The sequence below is a fragment of the Nomia melanderi genome, chromosome 1, assembly GCF_051020985.1.
Source record: "Nomia melanderi isolate GNS246 chromosome 1, iyNomMela1, whole genome shotgun sequence".
NCBI lineage: Eukaryota > Metazoa > Arthropoda > Insecta > Hymenoptera > Halictidae > Nomia > Nomia melanderi.
The window spans coordinates 31,257,601-31,277,985 of NC_134999.1; the positions used below are offsets into that span (position 1 = coordinate 31,257,601).

General features: G+C 39.8%; 1 protein-coding gene across 2 annotated transcripts in view; it reads right to left on the reverse strand.

Annotated features, from left to right (window-relative positions):
* if (integrin subunit alpha inflated) overlaps positions 1–20,385 on the reverse strand; it is a 96,653-nt gene that overhangs the window by 6,609 nt on the left and 69,659 nt on the right. Inside the window, exons 5-9 of one of the 2 annotated variants that reach the window (XM_031980286.2) lie at positions 18,859–18,920; positions 5,100–5,148; positions 4,302–4,382; positions 1,309–1,484; positions 375–613 (exon numbers count right to left, since the gene is read on the reverse strand). In XM_031980286.2, coding sequence (XP_031836146.2) covers positions 375–613; positions 1,309–1,484; positions 4,302–4,382; positions 5,100–5,148; positions 18,859–18,920 — 607 coding nt within the window. The remainder of the gene's footprint in view (positions 1–374; positions 614–1,308; positions 1,485–4,301; positions 4,383–5,099; positions 5,149–18,858; positions 18,921–20,385) is intronic. The other variant, XM_031980287.2, reaches the window with a different exon arrangement.

Consider the following 20,385-nt stretch of genomic DNA (forward strand, 5'->3'; position numbering starts at 1 on the left):
ACTGAGGCATTTGTTATTACATTTTTTATTTTAGAACTTTTTCAGGTTTATTCTTTTATTTTTGCATTAGAGAAGTGTGGAGTTTATAATTTTTAAAACTGTACTAGGCATTTCTTATTAAATTCTTTATTTGAGAACTTTTTAAAGTTTATTCCTTTATTTTTGGGTTTGGCAAGTATAGAGTTTATAATTTTGAAAATTGTGTTGACTGTATAATATACAATTAAAAATAATATAAAGAAAATTCATTTATTTTTGTATGTTATCTAATTTTGTAGTGCAAATTGAGTAGCCTAGCTTTACTTTTTATGATGTTTTTTAATACAAGTGTGTAAATCATTTTTTATTCTGAGTTACTGATAATTGCGAAATACCTGGAATCAACTTTGCGGAATTTTTCAGGTCCGGCGCCTTGGTAGATCACGTACACCCTTCCGGTCTCGATGGTCATTTCCGGGTTATCTGGCACGGTGTACATAGGCGCGCCGACTATAAGATCGTCTAACCCATCGCCGTCGATATCACCGGAAGCCACCGCATAACCGAAGTAAGCTCCCATTTGTTCGCCACTAATGTTACGAGGATTCGTCATGTTCGAAGTGAAAAGGATCACCTGCGACCAGACATTATTATCAATCAACAACTTTCAACTTTCCCCAAACTTCACAAAAATCTCGAACACCTTAACATTAACCCTTCGCACTCGAGAGGTGACTCTCAGTCACCATTTCATTTGATGTAACAAAATTACAAAGTGTCATCCATAATATTAAGCTTTCATATAATGCATCAATATCTGAAATATTTCTATAAAATAGCTTCGTTCCTTAATTGACGTATGTTTCCTCATTAGTTCGTTTCAAATAGTGTCGTCGATGTCTCATCGGAAAGTGACGAATGTTTCCAGTGAAAAGTTTCCGAATGCAAAGGGTTAACTTATGTTACATTCAAATAAATTACCTAAGGAATAGCCTATATCAAACCCTTACAACATTTATCGCAACTAAATCTTAAAAGACCCAACTTCCATAATCTACCTGGCGAACAGAAAAATCAATGAGAAATAATTCCATAAGTATATAGCAGCTTTAAATTCATGAAATCCCCCGCTGAACATGTTCAGGTCTAGGTATCCAACTTGTCGACATCGTTCTTAAATTGCTACCAAGGGATCGATATTGTGGAGCCGCAATCTTTTTTCCGAGGAAGCAATAAATTTGTTCGTGACGGGTTACTTTCACTAGAGGAATTAATTTCAATCGTTCGTTCTTTTCCTCGCGATTACGTGTTAATATTTCATGAGCATACTTTGCCGAGCAGATCGGAGCCACGAGGCACGCCGACAGCCGTGCCGCTGTCGCCATTTCCAATAAAGTCCCCGGTCGTGACGGAATAACCCATGTAGCTATCGTCCTCCTTCGCCGGACCTTCCTTGGTGAACATTATTCTCGAGCGGCTGTTCAACGGCTGTGAAAACACTTGGCCTGTAAAGCGAAAGACGGTTGAGAAAATCGGCGGAGCGGACAGCGACTTTCAACACATAGTTTTCCGAACACGTTTTCGTTGTTGACTACGATCAAAGGGTATTTCACAATCATCGGACAGGACTGCAACGACAAACACCAAACTCAGTTGCTGTATAGGTTGTGTGTGAAGTGTAATTCGTGTGGAATTGAAAACCTGAAGCATGGATATTAATGGAATTCATTGGAAAACAAATCATAAACGTGATATAAGAACTGATTGTTATATAAGTATTCAATTTTTTGTATTCTTGTGAACTAATTTTCGCGTTATTGAGTGAAATATATGTTACTAGTCGTGTTCTTCGTAATTGCAGAAAATTATATGTGATTTGGTATCTAAACGTTCAATTAGATATAATTCGTATTCGTTGTTGAGATACAATAAAAAATATGTTTACAATGTTTTGGATACATGAGTTCCAATAATCCATGAGGTTTATACTTGCAGTATAACAAAATGTAACATTACAATGCAAACTCCAATAAACAGGTTGTAATATATGAAATGTCCTCTTGAAGATTTACTTTTTGCAGATAAGAGTATTTTTTGAGATTTCTATAGGATAATGTATATAGAATAATGACCTCAGGCAAAGTGACTAATAATATTGAACAGGAAACAATAAACTAAAGTGGATTATTTTGTTTGAAAGTCGTACTAACAAACTACTCTTTGATTGGCAAGCGACAAGATGATAAATGGACCCTGCACGATAACCGATGACCAATGTCTCAAAAGCTAGACATTGATGAATCTTAGACCTATGCCGAAACTATGTTCGCACGCGAAAAATGTGACGGTGAATGGTGATCCACTGTCGACGTTATTTGCTTACCGCGATCTCTGATATGTTATCTGCCAGACGACTGAAACTTTGTCAATTTTAAAAGAAACTTCCAAAGGAAAGAAAGAAATTACTTTTGTCAATTAATATAAAACAGGTAAAATATCGTAATACAAAAATTGAATTAATACATCACAGCTTTGAAATTATATAAACAGACAACTATATTACAATGAATTTAAAGAGATTTAGTTTAATCATTACAACCTTCGAATTACCTAAACAGAGAGAATTAAAATTCACTTAAAAATACTTAATTCAATCATTACAATTTCAAATTACCCAAAGAGACAATTACATTAGAATTAATTTAAAAAGATTTACTTTAATCATTGCACTCTTCGAATCACCTAAACAAACAATCACACTAGACTTAGAAACAAACAGGACATTTCACGTGTTACAATCCAAGATAGCCAATCAAACCTCTAAGCAAAACGAAAACGACAATCGCAGTCAGAAAACGCGTGGAAAGTTCACACATGTAAATCGTAAGCCGTTTAACATTATGAATTAATCTAGCTTCTAAGCACAGTTCGTTTTAACGAACGACGACCGGAACATCGTCCGTGTCGTCAAGGCGCACTGTCAACTAAATAGCAGCAGTCAAACGGACTCCGGAGTCCATTAGAGGCATTAAGTAGCTGTGCCTCGCGTTACGCTGCCGCGCGAAGCTGTAGAAAGCGGGCCTGCACCTGTTAAATAATGGCCACCCTCGACTCACCTGGCGGTAATTAATAAGTACTAATGTCACACGGTGCATTAATCGTCAATCGGATATTAATCACTGACGGGGGAGGGGCGGAGAGACGCGGCGGCCCTCGAACTGCCGAGCGCGCAATCGCAGCCACGAGGAAGGAATGAAGCGTCCATTTTCGTGTGCGTGACAATCTCGGGCCAGGCAGTTCGCCGTGGTTTAAACCGAATATTATTAATCACAGGCGTCGTGTTAATCGCGGTGAAACAGGTGGTAGAAGCCGGATGACCGAGTAATTAATGGAAATTAATTGGGGCCACTGCCAAGCAAGTGTAAACGCACGATTGCGAATACTGGTGTCTTTTTCAACTGGTTCTGAACAGCATCGACGCTGACCGATGTCCTCCAGGGAACATTAAACCGTTATTCCTCGTTAAAAACTGATTCTGTATTTCACATTTCGCGTTGCATCGTTTTGTGTATTATCTAGACTGCAAGTGATTGTCTGAATTTATGTATCTGTGAATTTAATACTGGAATTATTGGACGGGTCGAAATGGCCCATTCCTGATTTCATTATCTCCAGTTATTGAATAAATAACACATGCTCCTCTAAGAAATTACTAGGGAAATTGATTTAGCAATACGCAAACTAAATTGCAAATTGAAGTCTGAATAGTTGCACTATTGGGGTTTGTACAGAGAAATTTCGAAAAGGCAATTTCACTGCTCGGTAGTTCTAGTGTCAATTGCTAAAATGGAAATTAGATAATACGTTGATTATGTTTTGAAAGACTTTTTATAACAGTATGCTTAAAATTCTATTGTATGTTTATAAATTATATAGCAATCTATTAGTTATATTTTGAGAGATTTCCCAGAACAAAAGAGTTAATATTGTATTATCTTTTTGATTTATCTTTTTATACACAATAGTTTCTTTCATCTGGAATCTAAAAAGAATTTAAGATTTCTAATTTATTCTGAATAATTGATCTATTAATACTTCCGAGCGTAAGTGTGAACATTTCTAAATCAGTTTTCTGCGAGGTCTTTAGATTAGCGTCCCCCAGAACATCAGGTCTAATGAACGCCGTCGGAAAAATTGTATTTTGAGCATCAAGCGACATTTGTTAACAGTTTGGCAGCTGATTAGAGGTTTAAGGGGGCTGGTTTAAAACGACAGCGTCCACTGTCGTCGTTTGATTAGGAACGCCTCCAAATACGCGGTACCTGATGCCTCTGCTTCGGGGGTGAACAACATCGTCTCTACGAACTTCAACCTCATAGCGGTGCTGATCGAGTATATCTGACCTGTAATTGTTTAACGTTTCCTAAAGATCACTCTAAAATAATCCGCAGAGCCCGGGTGGTCGCGTCGTACCGGATGGTTTTTCCGTTCTTTCCCAGGCGTTATCAAAGCTATCGTCTCTTCATTAGTAAAGAAAGTGACTTTACGTTGTCTGATTAGTGAAGGCCAATAGAACCGAGGTAAATCGATCGAGATTTAAAGTAAGCCGATTATTCTGGGCAGAATTTAGAAACCCTCTCGAATTGTAATTTTGATTATTCAGCGCGGAATTTGAATTAGCGTTAACCCTTGGACCTAATAGATCAGCAATAGTGGCTTTAGACTGTGATCGTTGGAATCCAATTAATAAGTGGCTGTACATTTTCGTAAGATTTATCGTATAAGTGAATAATTTCATTGTATCGTCGGTTTCAGACGATTTTTATCGGATAATATTAGGAGGACAGGGAAGAAATTGATTATTTTTAGTTTCAATAGATAGTTTCATTATTTTATATAAATTTTTGAATACTGATTTAAGGTATGATTCTCTGTTTCCTTTTGGGCAGTTTCTCGTCTAATGATATATTCTTCAATTGTACTTTTTGGATTAATATTTAAAAATGTATATTAAATAGTAAAGCTTTCTTTTGAGATTAAAAGTAACAAATTTCTTGCTGGTCCTCCTAATAGTTGCTTAAATCGATCTCTGGGGACGACGATTCGAGAAAGAAGCTTACCTTGCCAGTACCAACTTCCTGGCGCCCCGATGAAGAGTCTCTCACCGTTCTGAAACAAATAGAAAGGTATGCCATTAGGGGGATCAGTCGATGTCAAGTGACGAACGGTGCGAAGCACTTTAGTTGATCGCCCTTATCAGGGAAATTTATTTAACTTCCTTTTGATACTTACAATTAGTGACTTACTTATTCGAGAGGTAGATAATTCTCTACACTTCTTTAGAAGAAATAAAACTGTCTACGTAAATCACTTAAAGTGCTATGCATATCGGTATGTTAATATTAGCTGATTGAAGAAATCAATGAAACTTTTTAAATTTCAGTCGAATTACGAAATGGTCAGAACGTATTTGTTTACTAAAATGATTAATAATCTCAGCTTGCAGAAGAATTTAATAGTTTCTTTGATTAGAATTATTTAATTGAATTAACTAAGGTTATTAAGTTCTATCAAAATGAGAAAAATCAAGGAGTTTACGATTATACTCATAATCATATGTAATAAAAAATGTACACAATTATTCAAAAGAGAATTCTTTTATTAGGAATAAATTATACTGTTCTATAAAAGTTCATTTAAATCATAATACATACATTTCATCACCAGAATCAGAATGAAAGGAAAAATAAGTTCCTTCATTGAGAAATGTAAAAATAAAGTTAGAATTTCATCGATCCTTATTAAAATATTTCTGTTATCGTGTTTCAGTCGTTCGTGTCTGTCACGAATGCAAGAGATGTGCATTCTAGCAGTAACTTATAACATGATTAACATTGTTCTCGTGCGTTTGCGCTCGGCTGTCGTAAGTAGTATAAGCCTGCGTGCGCCGGACGAGTAAAACCTGCGTGAAAGTTCCATGTTCCGTGCATGGGAACAGTCGATAGGAAGGTTCAGCCGCGATAGGTATGTCGATGATTTCGAGTGGCACTCGAGCAGCTCAATGCACCGATTAAGTATGGCAGAGTATCGAAGACCGTGTGTAAACGTGGCTCAAGTGTGGCGTTTTATCACCGACCGCGATGTTACGACAGGTTTCTCGAGTTGATCCAAGTTTGCCGCTTGAAATTTAGTAGTTTTTAATCACACCTATTTACCGATTATGCTTAAAATAACGCCTGCATTTCCCATATGACGCACGCCTCGTCATGTTCTATTTTAAATAATAAGCTTTACAGATATACATTCGTTACGATCAATTTAAACGACTTAGAATTGACGAAGCATTTCTTTGTACTTTATTATGTGTTCTGGCAGTTTCTAAAAATATCAAAACGCTAAATTTTCATTAACATTTTCTACAACAGTTAACACATTGAATGTCGCATGATGATGAGACAAATATAGAAAATGAAAATAATGTAATGTCAACTTATGTGATTGAATTACGTTGTTATTATTGCAGGTTTGAATTGTCGAATGTGCATTAAGTGGTATTACTTATAATATAGAAATGTTTTCAAATAATCATCGTTTAATCGAATCAGTGACCCTCATGGTATCCATGGCATATTAATGTATAGTATTCGTATTACTAATAGAGTTATTTTTTATTAGCTTATTGAAATGATGATTAATATTAGTTTAAATGATCTAAAAAACACGTCCCCACATTTGGATCACAGCTTACTCTAGTTTAGTTTGAGAATTGTACACTGTTATAATAATTCAAGTCAGACACAGCTGAAGAGTACTCTTAAGAACGTTCGTAACGAAATTCTTTGGAAGAATTTTCTACAAGTTATAAGGCAGATAGATTATCTTCTGTTGATAAAGTGACTTTTTCGCAAACACAAAGAGATCGTACCAAGAAGCCCCTATCACGAGACCCACCGCAAAAGAGTGTTTAACATGCGTGACGCAGTTGTGTCTACGGTGCACGCACGAGCGTATAAATTTACAGCTAGCGTACGTACTGCAGCCCGATTTATCGTATCGCTAGCTTGTGCACAAGCCGTCCCCTATCTTCGCCATTATCTTGCGAATTATAGAAAAATTTTCGTGGGTGGGTCCGTTTCCTTGCTGACGCCCGCGGCTACTAAAAATTCATATCGAACTCGTTGGTTCGCTTCAGTGGATTGTACAATATTATTTCAACACAACTAACAGTACGTTACAATAAAACAAACATTTATTCAATTAACAAGATGAGAAAAAATATATTATTCAAATAAAATTGCATTCTCCGAATAATAAACACAAATGCATTATATACCAAACAAATGAAACAACGTGATACCACGAAACAATTAACATACGATACTAATAAATTAAACAAGTATAATATATTATACATCAACTAATTGCTCAAATACATTATTCAAACAAGAATTTATTATCACTCGATTACCTTAGATAAATATTCATTAAAAATGAATTTCGCTTGAAATTTCATGTGCATTGTTAATACAATATTATTAATCCGATGTATTAACACGTATCCAACACGAGTATCCAAAGTGAAGTGTCCGAAGCCTTTTATTTAAGGAAATCGTCGATTGCCTTTTTCTCGTTTCGGCCGCCATAAACGGCCTCGTTAACAACCGAGCATCAATCAAAGTAACAATTATCCCGTATTACCTCGTGTACATCATTAAATTATTAGCGTCGCTTATTGAAAGTTAATATTCCACCGAGGGCCCCGGCGACGGAGGCAGGCCTCGTTAGCGGCGTATTTACCGAGGTCGAAAGCTTGTAAAGCCGGCTAGCCGGCACGCAATGCGTTTACGTTTTACACGGTGTAACGGTAAGCCTCCCACATCCTTATCTAACGGCGGCGGAGCAGTAGTAAAGATTGTGTCCCGCGTACATATTAATCAACGGTCTACGTGAATGATCGTAAGAAGCTGAACGCTCGAAGAGGCACGATCCACGATAATGTCATGCAATATGAATGAGATCGACAAGGCCGGGATCGAGGCAGGAAAACGACTTTTTTCGCGATTACAATTTCGAGATCGCTCGCTCGATAATGCACTGGGAAAATGCACTTTGTGATGGGTTTTTATAAGGAACTTTTTATCGCCACTTTCTGCAACGTGAGACTCCAGTGAAATTGGGATCTTATTATTTTTACGATCCGTGTGAAGGATTGTTTCTAATAAATAATGAACCTTATTAATCTGAATTCAATGAAGATTGTAACGGTACATTTAATAGTAGAACCGAGCGTTTAATATGATTAATAAGTAATCAACAAAATTCTAATAATTTCAGTTTCTTTGTGCATTTGACATAGTATGCTGCCGAAACTATTTACCTCTAAGATCCTTTCTCGCATTTAATATTTTTCAAATATCACTAACTGCGAAATAAGAACACTGAAACCCGCCATTTTGACGGATCCGGTAGTCACAGCGCTCAATATCAATGTTTAAAGTTTTAATAATTTCTAAATTCAAACTCATCCAAAACCTTCGTCAAACGTAAAAATTTAAAACATATTCAGTCGTACGCATCGATGTTTACAATAAATGCATCGAATTTTCCCATAGAAACATCACTGCGAAATCCCTAGTTAACTTAATCACGGTCCAGCCCCTGACGCACCGTGAATCGCGATGACCCGCGCAGCGAGGGACTGGTTGAAGGCGGTTCCAGGAATCCGTCGAAAAAACCAGAACAAGGGGGAAGGAGCCGGCAACGATGCGTCTCGGGGGTAGTGAATTCTCGGCGTGCATGCTGCAGCGAAAAATCGGTGAAACACTAGACCCGAGTACGAATCCCTAGTTAGTCCCAGTATCTCGTATAGAATCACGCGTCCGCGACCTTTCGCGGTGCCGGCCGCGTTGACCCCTGCCGCAGGGGTCGCCACCATTCAAGGCCCCGCTTAAATATCGCCGGGATCAAAGTGTTAATCGCGGGACAATGTCGGCGCGTAGGTGCACCTCGCCGATGCAGTCCAACGCCCACGCGGTCGCATAGAGAATAAAGGACGGGGATTCCGGGGATCGAACGGGGAACGGAACGAGATGCACGGAAACGCGGCGAGCGCGTGACGGGGAGGACGGCAGAGTTACCGTCGCGCACGAGATGATTGGTGGTTCAATGCGCCAGAGGACCTCGTTGAGATGCAACCGGCAATGGAAGCGGAGATCTAAATTATTTAATGACGGCCATTCGAATGTACCGGCGCGCATGCGGAATTACGATGCTAGAGAATGTATAGGATCGGGGGGTGAAATTGCTACTAATTCGATTGTTAAACAGACTGTTACTGTGACTGTATACTTTGATAGGAATTTAGCTGAGTTGAACTTGTTAACGGCATTGAGATTTGTTCGGAATTGTTTTGATCGAGGCATTGCATTTTTAGTTAATGGCAACAGTGATTTGAAAGAAAAGGGATATGATACCTTATAATTGGCCTAAAAGCTAAATTTAGTATAGAAATTCTTGTGAAATTTGTAGCATATTCAAGAGCCTAAATAAAAGTCATAATAGAAATAATATAAAGCATCAGTGTATGAATTAGAAAATTAGAAAATGGTGGTAGAACGAACTGATGAATCATCATCCAAACCATATTGCTCCCCAGCAAACTCAAATGAACAAACTCCTACGACAATATTAACAAAAATGAAATATAAACTCAAGGAAATGATCAAACAACAAAGAAAGGAGACCACAGCGATATAGTTTACAAAGATGAAGAAGTTCGGAGCAACCAGGAAAGAATCTCGAAGCGGGACAAGCGGACAGCGAAAGCGGAAAGGGCGAGACGCGAAAATGTGACGGCACCGGTCGGATTCCCTGGTTCCGTTCCGGCGAAAGGTCCGTGTCTAGTTTCGTTTTACTCTGCTTATCATGAGAAATGGCGGCCATTTATAAAACAATGCGACCGCTAAGGGAGGAGGACCACCGGCGCGTAGGTGGCCTCCTCGCAACGCTGCTCGACGCTGAACACGGAACACGGTGACAGAACGAAATGTTCGTGCCTTAAATGGCCACCTGAGACTCTCCTGCCGTTGCTGTTGCTGTTGCTGTTCGCCGCTGCCGTGTCGCGAGTGCCCTTTTTCCCTCTCCACCCGGGACTATCTCTTTCCGCGGCGGGGTTACGCGTATATACGCGTCGCGAACACGCGCGTGCGACGTCGACGCGACAAAGGGTATAGCTGCCGCACGGTGCCATCGTTTCCCGAGTTCTAATTCGGGCTACGCGAACCAGATAACCCTGCTCGTACTCAAGTTCCGGAGTTCATGTCCACGCGTGCTCAGATATACACTGTCGGTCAAAAGTTTAAGACCGCTTGATGTGTAACATACATGTCTGAGGAATGTATAAAATGAAATCATAGAAATTATGTATCTTTGTATTTGATTAATATACATACGCGCATGTTCCTTTGGAATAGACAAAAGTCCCCTGATAACAGTTGTTTACATGGAATGGAAGTTCTTTTAATATTATTCTTTTAACCGATGTCACGGTTTTGATCGATAGTGTGTCTATTTTTAATACTAGGTTCACGGGCGTTTATTGTATGGTTTATGCTACTGTTTCTAGAGAATGATGTTTGGTCGTTTAAATCTTGGCAATTAGGGATTTAAAGATACTGTTGGGATAGATATTTTTGTATCAACCGAAACCGACGTAGGTTTGCGAAGAAATGTTTGTAACATTCAACGTGTAAACCTAGTGTCAAATTAAACATGTGCAATTGAATTTTGTAACTTAGATATATATATTCTTAAATTGAACGTGTGCAATTGTATTTTGTAATAGCTTAGATATATTTTAATTAAATATATGCAATTGAATTTTATAATAGTTTTCATATACCAATTTGTAAATTGTTCTAATAATTGTAAAAACTTACGCCACGAAAACTATTAGAATAACCAATTTATAAAGGAACTGGAGCAACTCGTAGAAGCACAAATTTCACACGTGCATTTAGGAAATAAGGATCAGTGAAACGGCCGCAGCGTGACTCGCGCGTGTGCGTTGAGAATGTAACGTAGGGTCTAGGAAGAATAATAGGAATGCATTTTCACTGCCCCCCGATAAGTAATCTTTGCTCCATTAGGACCCGCGCAGACGATACTTGTAAGCGCTGTCTTGTTACAAACGACGCGCTTTGCGCTGTAATTCTGCCGGATCTCGGACTTTATGCTGTTGAGTCACTGCATTTGCATTAGGTGCTTCCTTCTCGCAGTCTATGACCATCACGGCGCAGATTTCTATAATTAGATCCGTTTGCATGCGAGAAAGAAACGTAAATTAATTTTCGCAGCCCCTAATGAGGCCATTACTTTTGATACTTAAAAGCTTTCCACTGTATACAACCTTGCAACTAAACGACTTCTACCTACGCAACATTCTCGTTGCAATCTTCCTCTCCAGTAACCGCAAACACAAAAAAAAAGGCTATGCATCAACGGTATCTACCTCTTCTACAAACGTTACATTCCGAACGAACGCAGTTCTACCCATTTACCCTCGAGAGTCGCCATTATATTCAAAGCGAAAACACCAAATTCAATATTAAATTTCAAATGACAATATTAAATATTGTACACAGTACGAATAAACGAACCAGTAAAACTGGTTCTAAAATTCATGCAGAATTGTTCTACAAACAATATCATCGATATTTCACAGAAAATACTGAATATTTGAGATACCGTCAAGCGCAAAGAGCGTGAGTACCAACGTCGACGAACGGAACTTCCGAATCCATTCATTTCCCACAAACGCCAAGGATATTTCCACTTAAACGCGACTGCACACGTGCGCCTATGAACACCCTGCATCAAAACAAAGTGTCCCAGTCCTCCACGGGCGAGGGAGGAAAAATCCTCCGAGAACATCGCGTTCTGCATATGTCAACATTGTTCCGCGGTAAACACGTGCACGCCGGGGCCGTGCCTCCATTAATTTCCTGCCGGTGCCTACGGACGCCGGAGTCTATGACACAAACGTACTGACGCTATCCGCGAAACATCTCGGTTACGTCAGCGCATCGAACGGGGCGGGGGACGCGGTTCCGTGTGCGCCGCCGGGAGAGTGGCGCCAGTCCGGTGCATTTTAGGGGCCGCTTTTGTTTATACCAGCGCAGAAAAGTTATTATTTGTGGGCCGGCTCGCCGATCCACCGGGCGATTCGCACGGTGAGCGAACAATGGATCCTCCTCCGTCGGCCAACAATGTCAAACGTGCGACCGAGTCACGTGCACGCCCAATGGCCCGATCCACGGGTGCAATAACCGTGACTACCGTGTTCCGGCGCCATCCACTGAGCCCCTCTGGATCCCGGGAATCATCCTCGGCGACTCGTTTCGCCGCGAACACCGTGATTGATCGTCCCCGGCGTAACCGAAATCTGTTCGGCTTTCGATTTGGTTGGAATAAATATTTATATGGGAAATTAGGTATACGGATTCTTGTTGCTTTCAGTGATCTTGAGAGGTTACAGTTACTTGTTCATTGGAAATTGTGATGGCATCTGATTCGTCTCTTTTTGTTTGCGAATTCTATTGTATTTATCGTCTCACGTGAAGTTTTCTAGCTTTATGTAATACTTTAACGCTAGAGCTACCAGGTGAGTCAAAGTGACCTAACTGCTTCTTTTACAAATGCAAAGGTATAGATACTTCTTTAAGAAATGATTAATGAAGCTGATTTGGTAATACCTAAACGTAAGCCAATTGAAATCTTAATAAATTCACACTTTTAGCTTTTATAAAGACATTTTAAGATGGTTTAGGTGCTTGGTAGTTCCAGTGTTAACTAGTGATCGGTAATTGTATAATACTACACTTTATATCATAGTATCAAGATGATAATCTATATCTTCACTTTTGAAATTAACAACATACTCATGGTATTTACTACATATATAGACTCATTACAGAATATACAACAAACATGCCGACGAAAATCCAAAAGTTCGTTCGACAGTCGAGAAACTCCTGTCCGCTGATTCGCAGGGAAGCGATCGCGTTCCCAGTGAATTTTGCAACCCCCTCGGCAACAGCTCCAACATGCGGGGATATTAGTGAATCGGTAGCCGAGCAAATACGTGCATTTGTCGAGCGAACTCGTACAACACGGCCGGACACAGAAGCGGGCCGGAACGTGCGCAACAGGAGAAACCGACACGATGTACCCCCTACGGAGTAGCGCTGGCTCGGTGCTTCTACACGCGAAAAATTTGCAACCGAGACAATGGCGGCCGGGCACCGGTCCGTCTACACGAAACACGACCGGCATGAGTTGTATTCCGGCGCCGATCGCGAGGGGGAGGAAACGGCCATACGAGATTGAAATATAACCGGTTGCTCAAATATGTATGGGGGCACGGTGAAATTTATGCCACCGGCCGTTTCTATATGCGCGTATTGGGGTGGCCAATAAGTTCTTGGATGACTTCAGTGGCTTCTGAAGAAGTCGATGAGCGTGCACTATAAATAAATGAGAGGATCGGGATGATAGTGAATTAAGTGGCTGAGAAAAAAAGGACCCGCGATTGCTAATGTTAATAGTCAACGATAATCGGTACTGTTAATAATATTTTTATATTAACGTTTTCATTTGCCCAAGAATATTTTAGAAAAGGTTTTCTTTTTTCAGGATAGACTGCTGTTATTCTTAGTTGTTTAAATAGTAGAAGTATGACGTGGATGTCGTAATAACAAGAATTTTCAATAAGCCACGATCAAGACGTGAATTGTACTTTAAATTTAATTACCTGGAAATTGACTGTTTATTAACCTTTTGCACTCGAGAATACTTTTCTCAACAAGTATTCATTATTTTCTGTTGAAATATCAATGATATTGTTTATAACCGACATAAAGAAATACCTTGCATATGTTAAGTGACGAAATTTAACATTTTTTATTTTTAATTTTATAATTTTCTTGTACCAAATCAAATGGCGATTGAAAGGCGCCTCTCGAATTAAGGGTTATATTGTAGAGAATGTGTATACGAAAGTGGCTTTAAAGTTTCAACTGAACTCTAAGAAATTTTAACTAATCAGAGGTCGTGCAGAGAGGAAAGAGTAATTTATCCTGTTTCCATGAAGTTTTAATAATATTCGATCAACGACCGCAGAGTTGCTGAAACCGAAACTCGAAGAATAGCTTGACCACCTTGCACGCATTCGGATCGGTATCATGCAAGTGAGAGCCCTCGTCGATGAAGTGCATACCGAACGCAGCGCAGACAGAGGCTACGCGAACGGCCGACAAGAAACGGTTCCCGATGACAGACAAGCGGCCAGCTGCCGGCCTCGTAAGAGGAAATCGAAAGTACCGTTCAGGCGGAAGTAGTTTTTCTGAATCGCAAATGCGGAGTCTCTTTCAAGCGTGATAACTCGAAAGTAGAGTGGAAGTCCCTGTGTTGGGCTCGTATTGTTCTACGAGTGTTTGGGGGCGGCTGAGAGAGGTTCAGAGCGCAAGAGGGTAGGTAGTTTCGACCCTGTTTGAGGCAATGTTAAAAGAAACATTTAAACAGAGAGCTTGCAGCTGAATACTTGAGCTTTGAAGTTGAAAAAACGGAAAGCTTGGAAATCTACAAATTTCTTCTTGAGTTACACTTTTGTATTTAACATTAGAACTACCGAGCATTGAAATTGACTTTTTGATATTTCTCTATAGAAACTTCCAGAGTGCATCTATTGAGGGTTTAATTGATTCATTATTGAATTTGCATATTGCCAAATCAATTTCTTTGATAACTCCCAGTCAAGCATCTGCTATTTTTTTAATAATCGCGAAAAGGAGAAATCTGAAATGGATGATTTCGACCCGTTCGGTAGTTGTAGCGTTAACAGAATAATTTGTTTTCCTTTGTTTTTATGATATTTCGAAATATATAGAAATTCCAACAAAGAGAAGGTAGCTTTTTCTAGAAAAAAATCTTTTAGAAAATTCTTTTAGAAACTAATCAAGTTGATTAACCAGAACCTCAACATTGTTGTCCCGATTATTTGATTTCTGAGAATATATCTCACGATCTAGTGAAGGAACGGTGTTCATACAAATCTCCGATGGCCATTACTTTCCACGCTGTCCGTGTGCAGGAAGGATCGAGAATAATCCCCCGATGACAGATAAATCTCTATCGGCCTCGATCGGAAACAGCGTCGCGAACCAGGAATTCCGTTTGAACATTGAGATTTCACGAGAGGACCTCCCCAGAGTTATTTTCGGCCCGATAAATACGCGATACGCGTCCGCCGATCGAGGATCGATGCGCGGCCGAGTTGTATAGATCGGTATCGGCCGGGTATCAATCGATCTTGACTAGATCCTTTGTAGATCGAAGGATAACGCGCGGTACCAGGCACAACAGAGGTAGATACCGAGTGCGGCGGTTTAACGCGAAGATCGATGGTCGATTGCATACTCAATGGCGTCGGGGAGCCTCCTAAATCACTGACCTCGAGATTTAGTGCACGAGGGGAATCCCCTAGTAATTCAATCGGTGAACAGACTGCCTCGATCTGTTTCACGAGAAAAACCCTGAGGATTGGAGGATGTTTCGCGCTAAGTAGCAAGAAAATTTACCTAATACTGAAATATTGTTTCCAAAACGGAAACTATTAACATCGATAAAATCTACACTGTTCAAATTATTTTTGTCATAAGATAATTGTAAGACAACACGTTGTAAATCGTAAGGGAACAATTGTAAGATAAAATGCAGGCGACCAACGTTTGACTGCTGCATCTCTAAGATTATCTTACATAATTCTTAGAAATCTAATGAAAAATTCAATAGTGATTGAAGTAATAGGAATCTACAAGCATTAGGTATCAACCCTTAACGGACCGGAAGTATTTCAAGTTCACTTACTGCCAAAAAATACCCTAACATAGATAACAAGCTGAAACAAGTTCCCAAAAGTAAATTAGTTATTTCAATATTTCTCAAATTGATGTGTTATACAAAGTATAATATTAAATATCAAATTTTATACTTTTACTATATGAAATCAAACGGTGTGTGAGAGTCACCTCTCGAGTGCAAAGGGTTAATATCAATTAATTTCAATGTTTATTCAAATTCTCAATACAACGAGCAAATCTTATATTTAACTATGGTTTCCAGTTACATTAGAAAAACGAATGTTTTCATAGATATCCAAAATGTACATTCAAATGAAGAAGAATAAATATCTTCGTCCGAAGTTGAGAGTCCCATTAGAATTTACTAGCGACCGACGATTGTCCCAAGAGGGCGGCGTCGACTTTGAGAGCAGAGGGTAAAGATGGAGCGAGGTCGAAATCGAAGCGGGGCGCGAGCAAGAATCGAATTTGCCTAAAATCATTGCGGTCCGCGTCGTTTCACGGACCCGTGGGTAAAGTCACGATTGACCGTTTCGGGTGTGGGGGTGGGGTATTAACATTGAATGCCGATGGCGAAGCTAGAACCGGCCACGGTCCGGAGCATGCATTAAACATCTGCCATATAGCCGGACAATTCTGAATTATACATCCATGGCAAGATAGCCGGCTGAGTGGCCGCGGAATTGTCCCACTATTTCTTTGCCGGCAATCGAAGCTGTCCCGCTCCGCGATAACGCTGCTCTCGCCGCGGATTGAGGCGAGCCTGGGGAACCTCTGCTTAGAGATCGGTGAAATTGTCATCTGAATAGTATATTCAACTTTACCGGATTTTTCCTCTACGTAACACAGCGCGCGATGCTGGCTGAATAAAGCATGACAAGCTCGTTCTCAGGAAACTATTGCAAACCAACAAGAAAACAATAGAAGATCTTCGGAATTACTTAGGAAAAACTTGGGAAACATTGTTTCATACAAAGTTAGAAAAATAAACATTCAACACATAAATGGTTTATAAAGAAATGAAACTTAAACGTTAGTTTCTATCCTACAAATATAATCGTTCATTGAGTTACCAAATAACTGTTATTTAACCTCTTGCCTTACGATTTACTTCTCAATTGTGTTTGATAAAACAACTTTGTCATTAATAGTAGAAAAGGAAACGAATGTTATGTTTATTTTGTGTCTACATTTACTCTAAAGGTTAGAGATTAATAATAGACATATATTTAATTTATGTTACAAATTAAAAACACTTAGATGAAGACACCGTTGAATTCGGTTTGAAATTTTCATCACGAATCTGCACGTCATTATAAGGCAAGCGGTTAATTCTCTTCTATCGCTGCACTCGGTTATCCCTTAAAACTCAGTGTTCCCAGAACCAACACCTCGAACAGAAGATTGACTCATCCTCGACAAAAGAATCGGCTGGCCAACGAAATCGCCTGGTCCCGAAACCCATTCCTCATACGCTTCACGTACACCCTTTCTTCCCCGGCGAGGGTCACGTGAATAAAACACTAACATACCAATTTCGAATTTGTACCCATTGCCCCTGATACTTATCGCGCCGGCGAGGGAGCCGCTCGAAGAAGGTATCAAACGGTAGATCGTGCAGGTGCAACAAACGTCGCACGGCCTTTAGGTGTGCGCGGGTCGAGATGTATCTCAAAGAAATCGAGCGGGGAAAAAAAGGAGTTGGTCGACGCCTACGTAAGGTACCTGAAGGCCCGATCGGGCCCCGGGATTTGCCGACGGGACGGGACGGGACGGGACGCGACGCGACGGCCAGAAAATCGAGCTTTCGACAAGACAATCGTATACGAGAGGGCCGCCGATTGCTTCTATGCCTCCTCGCATGCACCACGAATACGAATGCCCCGGTCGGAGGTGCGTAAGGTAGGAATTCACATTCCTGGCCATATTCGGCTCTCGCCGACCCCTCGCATCGTCTCTTAACTCTTTCAGAACCCGGCACCCGCCAGGACACGTGGGGTTACCGTATTTATATCCCCCGGGTGTATAAACACAGTTAGACCGTACGAACCGTAGCTTGTGTTTCGCCTCTCTCGTTGACTTCAATAGTTCAAGCCTGAATTTTAATCTCACCCCTTCCCAGCCCCATGGCTCTTCTGTTCGCTTCGTTTCGCGCGGCGATCGGTGGCTTTTGGAACGCTCCCAGTGATCGCGTCGAGGGTTTCAGTTGCTGGGTTTTAAGGAATTTTGAAGTTTGACGGTTTTGGGATGGAGTGGAGGGTTTTAGTTGTTCGGTTGGTGGAATTCTGAAGTTTGATGTGTTTAGGAAGGGTATTGAGGATTTTAGTTGTTGGGTTTTAAGGAACTTTGAAGTTTGATGTGCTTAGGGATGGTGTGGAGGGATTTTATTGTCGAGTTGGTGGAATTTTGAAGTTTGATAATTTTAGGGAGGATGTTGAGGATTTTAGTTGTTGGGTTTTAAGGAACTTTGAAGTTTGACGGTTTTGGGGATGGTGTGGAGGGTTTTAGTTGTTCGGTTGGTGGAATTTTGAAGTTTGATGTTTTTAGGGAGGGTGTTGAGGGTTTTAGTGGTTGGTTTTTAAAGAATTTTGAAGTTTGATGTTTCTAGTGAAGGGTTAGAGAATTTTAGTTCCTGTGTGCATGGAATTTTGAAAGTTGAAATTTCTAGTGAAGGTATAGGGGATTTTAATTCTTGGGTTTATAGAATTTTCAAATTTTAACACATTGACTGCCACGACATTCATGAAATTAATTTTCTTAGTACCATATGAAACGAGCCAAATTTTGTTGAGTCTACAAGTTGCAAGAAAGTTCAAAGAGCAATCACTGCGAAAAATCGTTTTTGCAGTAAAAATTGTTATTTTTAAAATTTACAGATTTCAGTTTAAAATGTACGGTGTTTGTTATTTGCTCTATATAAACAAATGGAACGAAAGTCAGTAAAATTTTCGTCGAATCTTACCTTGGATATGGCGGCGCCCAAACCAGCTTGACACGAACCCTGCCTGTGGTATCCCCAGTGCTCTGAAACGGAAACACGCAATTATTCCGTGTCGTCCTTCGCTATTCGAAACAGAGACGTCATATCTCGGTCGTTTCGTTCGAATGGCCCCTTGACCATGTACCGGGTGCCCTTGATAATTGAGTGGTCACCGAGGCCCTTAATCTTCGTCGCATTTCAACTTGTAATTAGATTATTAAGTAAATAAAGCATGATTGACATCGAATGAGTTTAAAGAACTAAAGTGACCTTGCAATTACTACCCCAACAGACGAAATCAGATCATTTAAAATGGACATTAAGACTTGAAAATCAGTTTTAATGTGCAATTCACGCTTCATAAACATATAGAACTATTTTTATCTTATATTTAATAGCTTTAAACATTAATATCTTTTATTTAAAATTTATTGACAGAGAGGAATATATTAGAGACAGTTTATTTAAAAAATTTAATGTTAATAATACTTTTAAATTCAAGTTAAAAAAGAGTCGACATCGATATTTCATAGACAAATATTAAACGAAATAAATTTAATTGAAAGCTTACGATTTCCTACGGGGTTCATCGAACACTCAAAGTGCCCGAAAGAGAAATTGCAGTTCGATCGAGAAAGTCGTGTTTCCTTGAGAAAAGGTGGAATATTTTACGTGTACGCATTTGTAAGACGTCTCGTATGCAATAGCGATGGGTCTTCAAGTTGCTCGAGCGCGTTCGAATCAACGATCGGTATTCGAAACATTCGATCACATTCAACACCCAATTCAAATCCTTTTGCAAATCCAAAATCTGTTTCAAAGAATTCAGCCTCGGTTCTTACCTAAAACTAACATTTTTCTAAAGCCACCCTATCCAGAAAGAAAAGAACAATCAGAAATGTACAAATTACAGTAAAATAGATTCAAAATAAAATTGCAATGAAAATTCTCACGATTTTCATCGTTTCGTACTTCATATTGACTTATGGACATCTCGAAAATCTGGAAATTAAATATTTGGAAAGTAACACGTGTTCGAACCTACTCGAACGACTCGAAGAGCCACCACTACTTGCAGATGTAAGTGACACGGGGGTCGTTTGTCGGGCTATCGAATAGGAAGTCTCGTAGGCATCGCTTTAAAGGCCCATTGCCACGCACTCTCGCACAACTCCGAGGAATACGTGCATGCATCATTAATCCCAGATCGATCTTCCGCCGTGACGCCTTCGCAGTACGTTTTCCTCGCGGGATCGAGCAAGCCGATCCATCAGTTTCTCTTTCGAGCCACGCGTGTAACTTACACGGAATTTCGCCTCGACAGTGCACGATTCAAATTGAATGTAAATTCAATTGTAGCCCAGTTGCGCTTCGAACTTTTCATTTGATTAAATCCGATTAAATCACAATTGGGGGTCAATATAAATTTGATCGTCTCGTTTCGGCGGTTCTCCTCAGATCAGAGGTACTGCGATACTTTTTTTAATCTAATAAAATATCATTTGAATT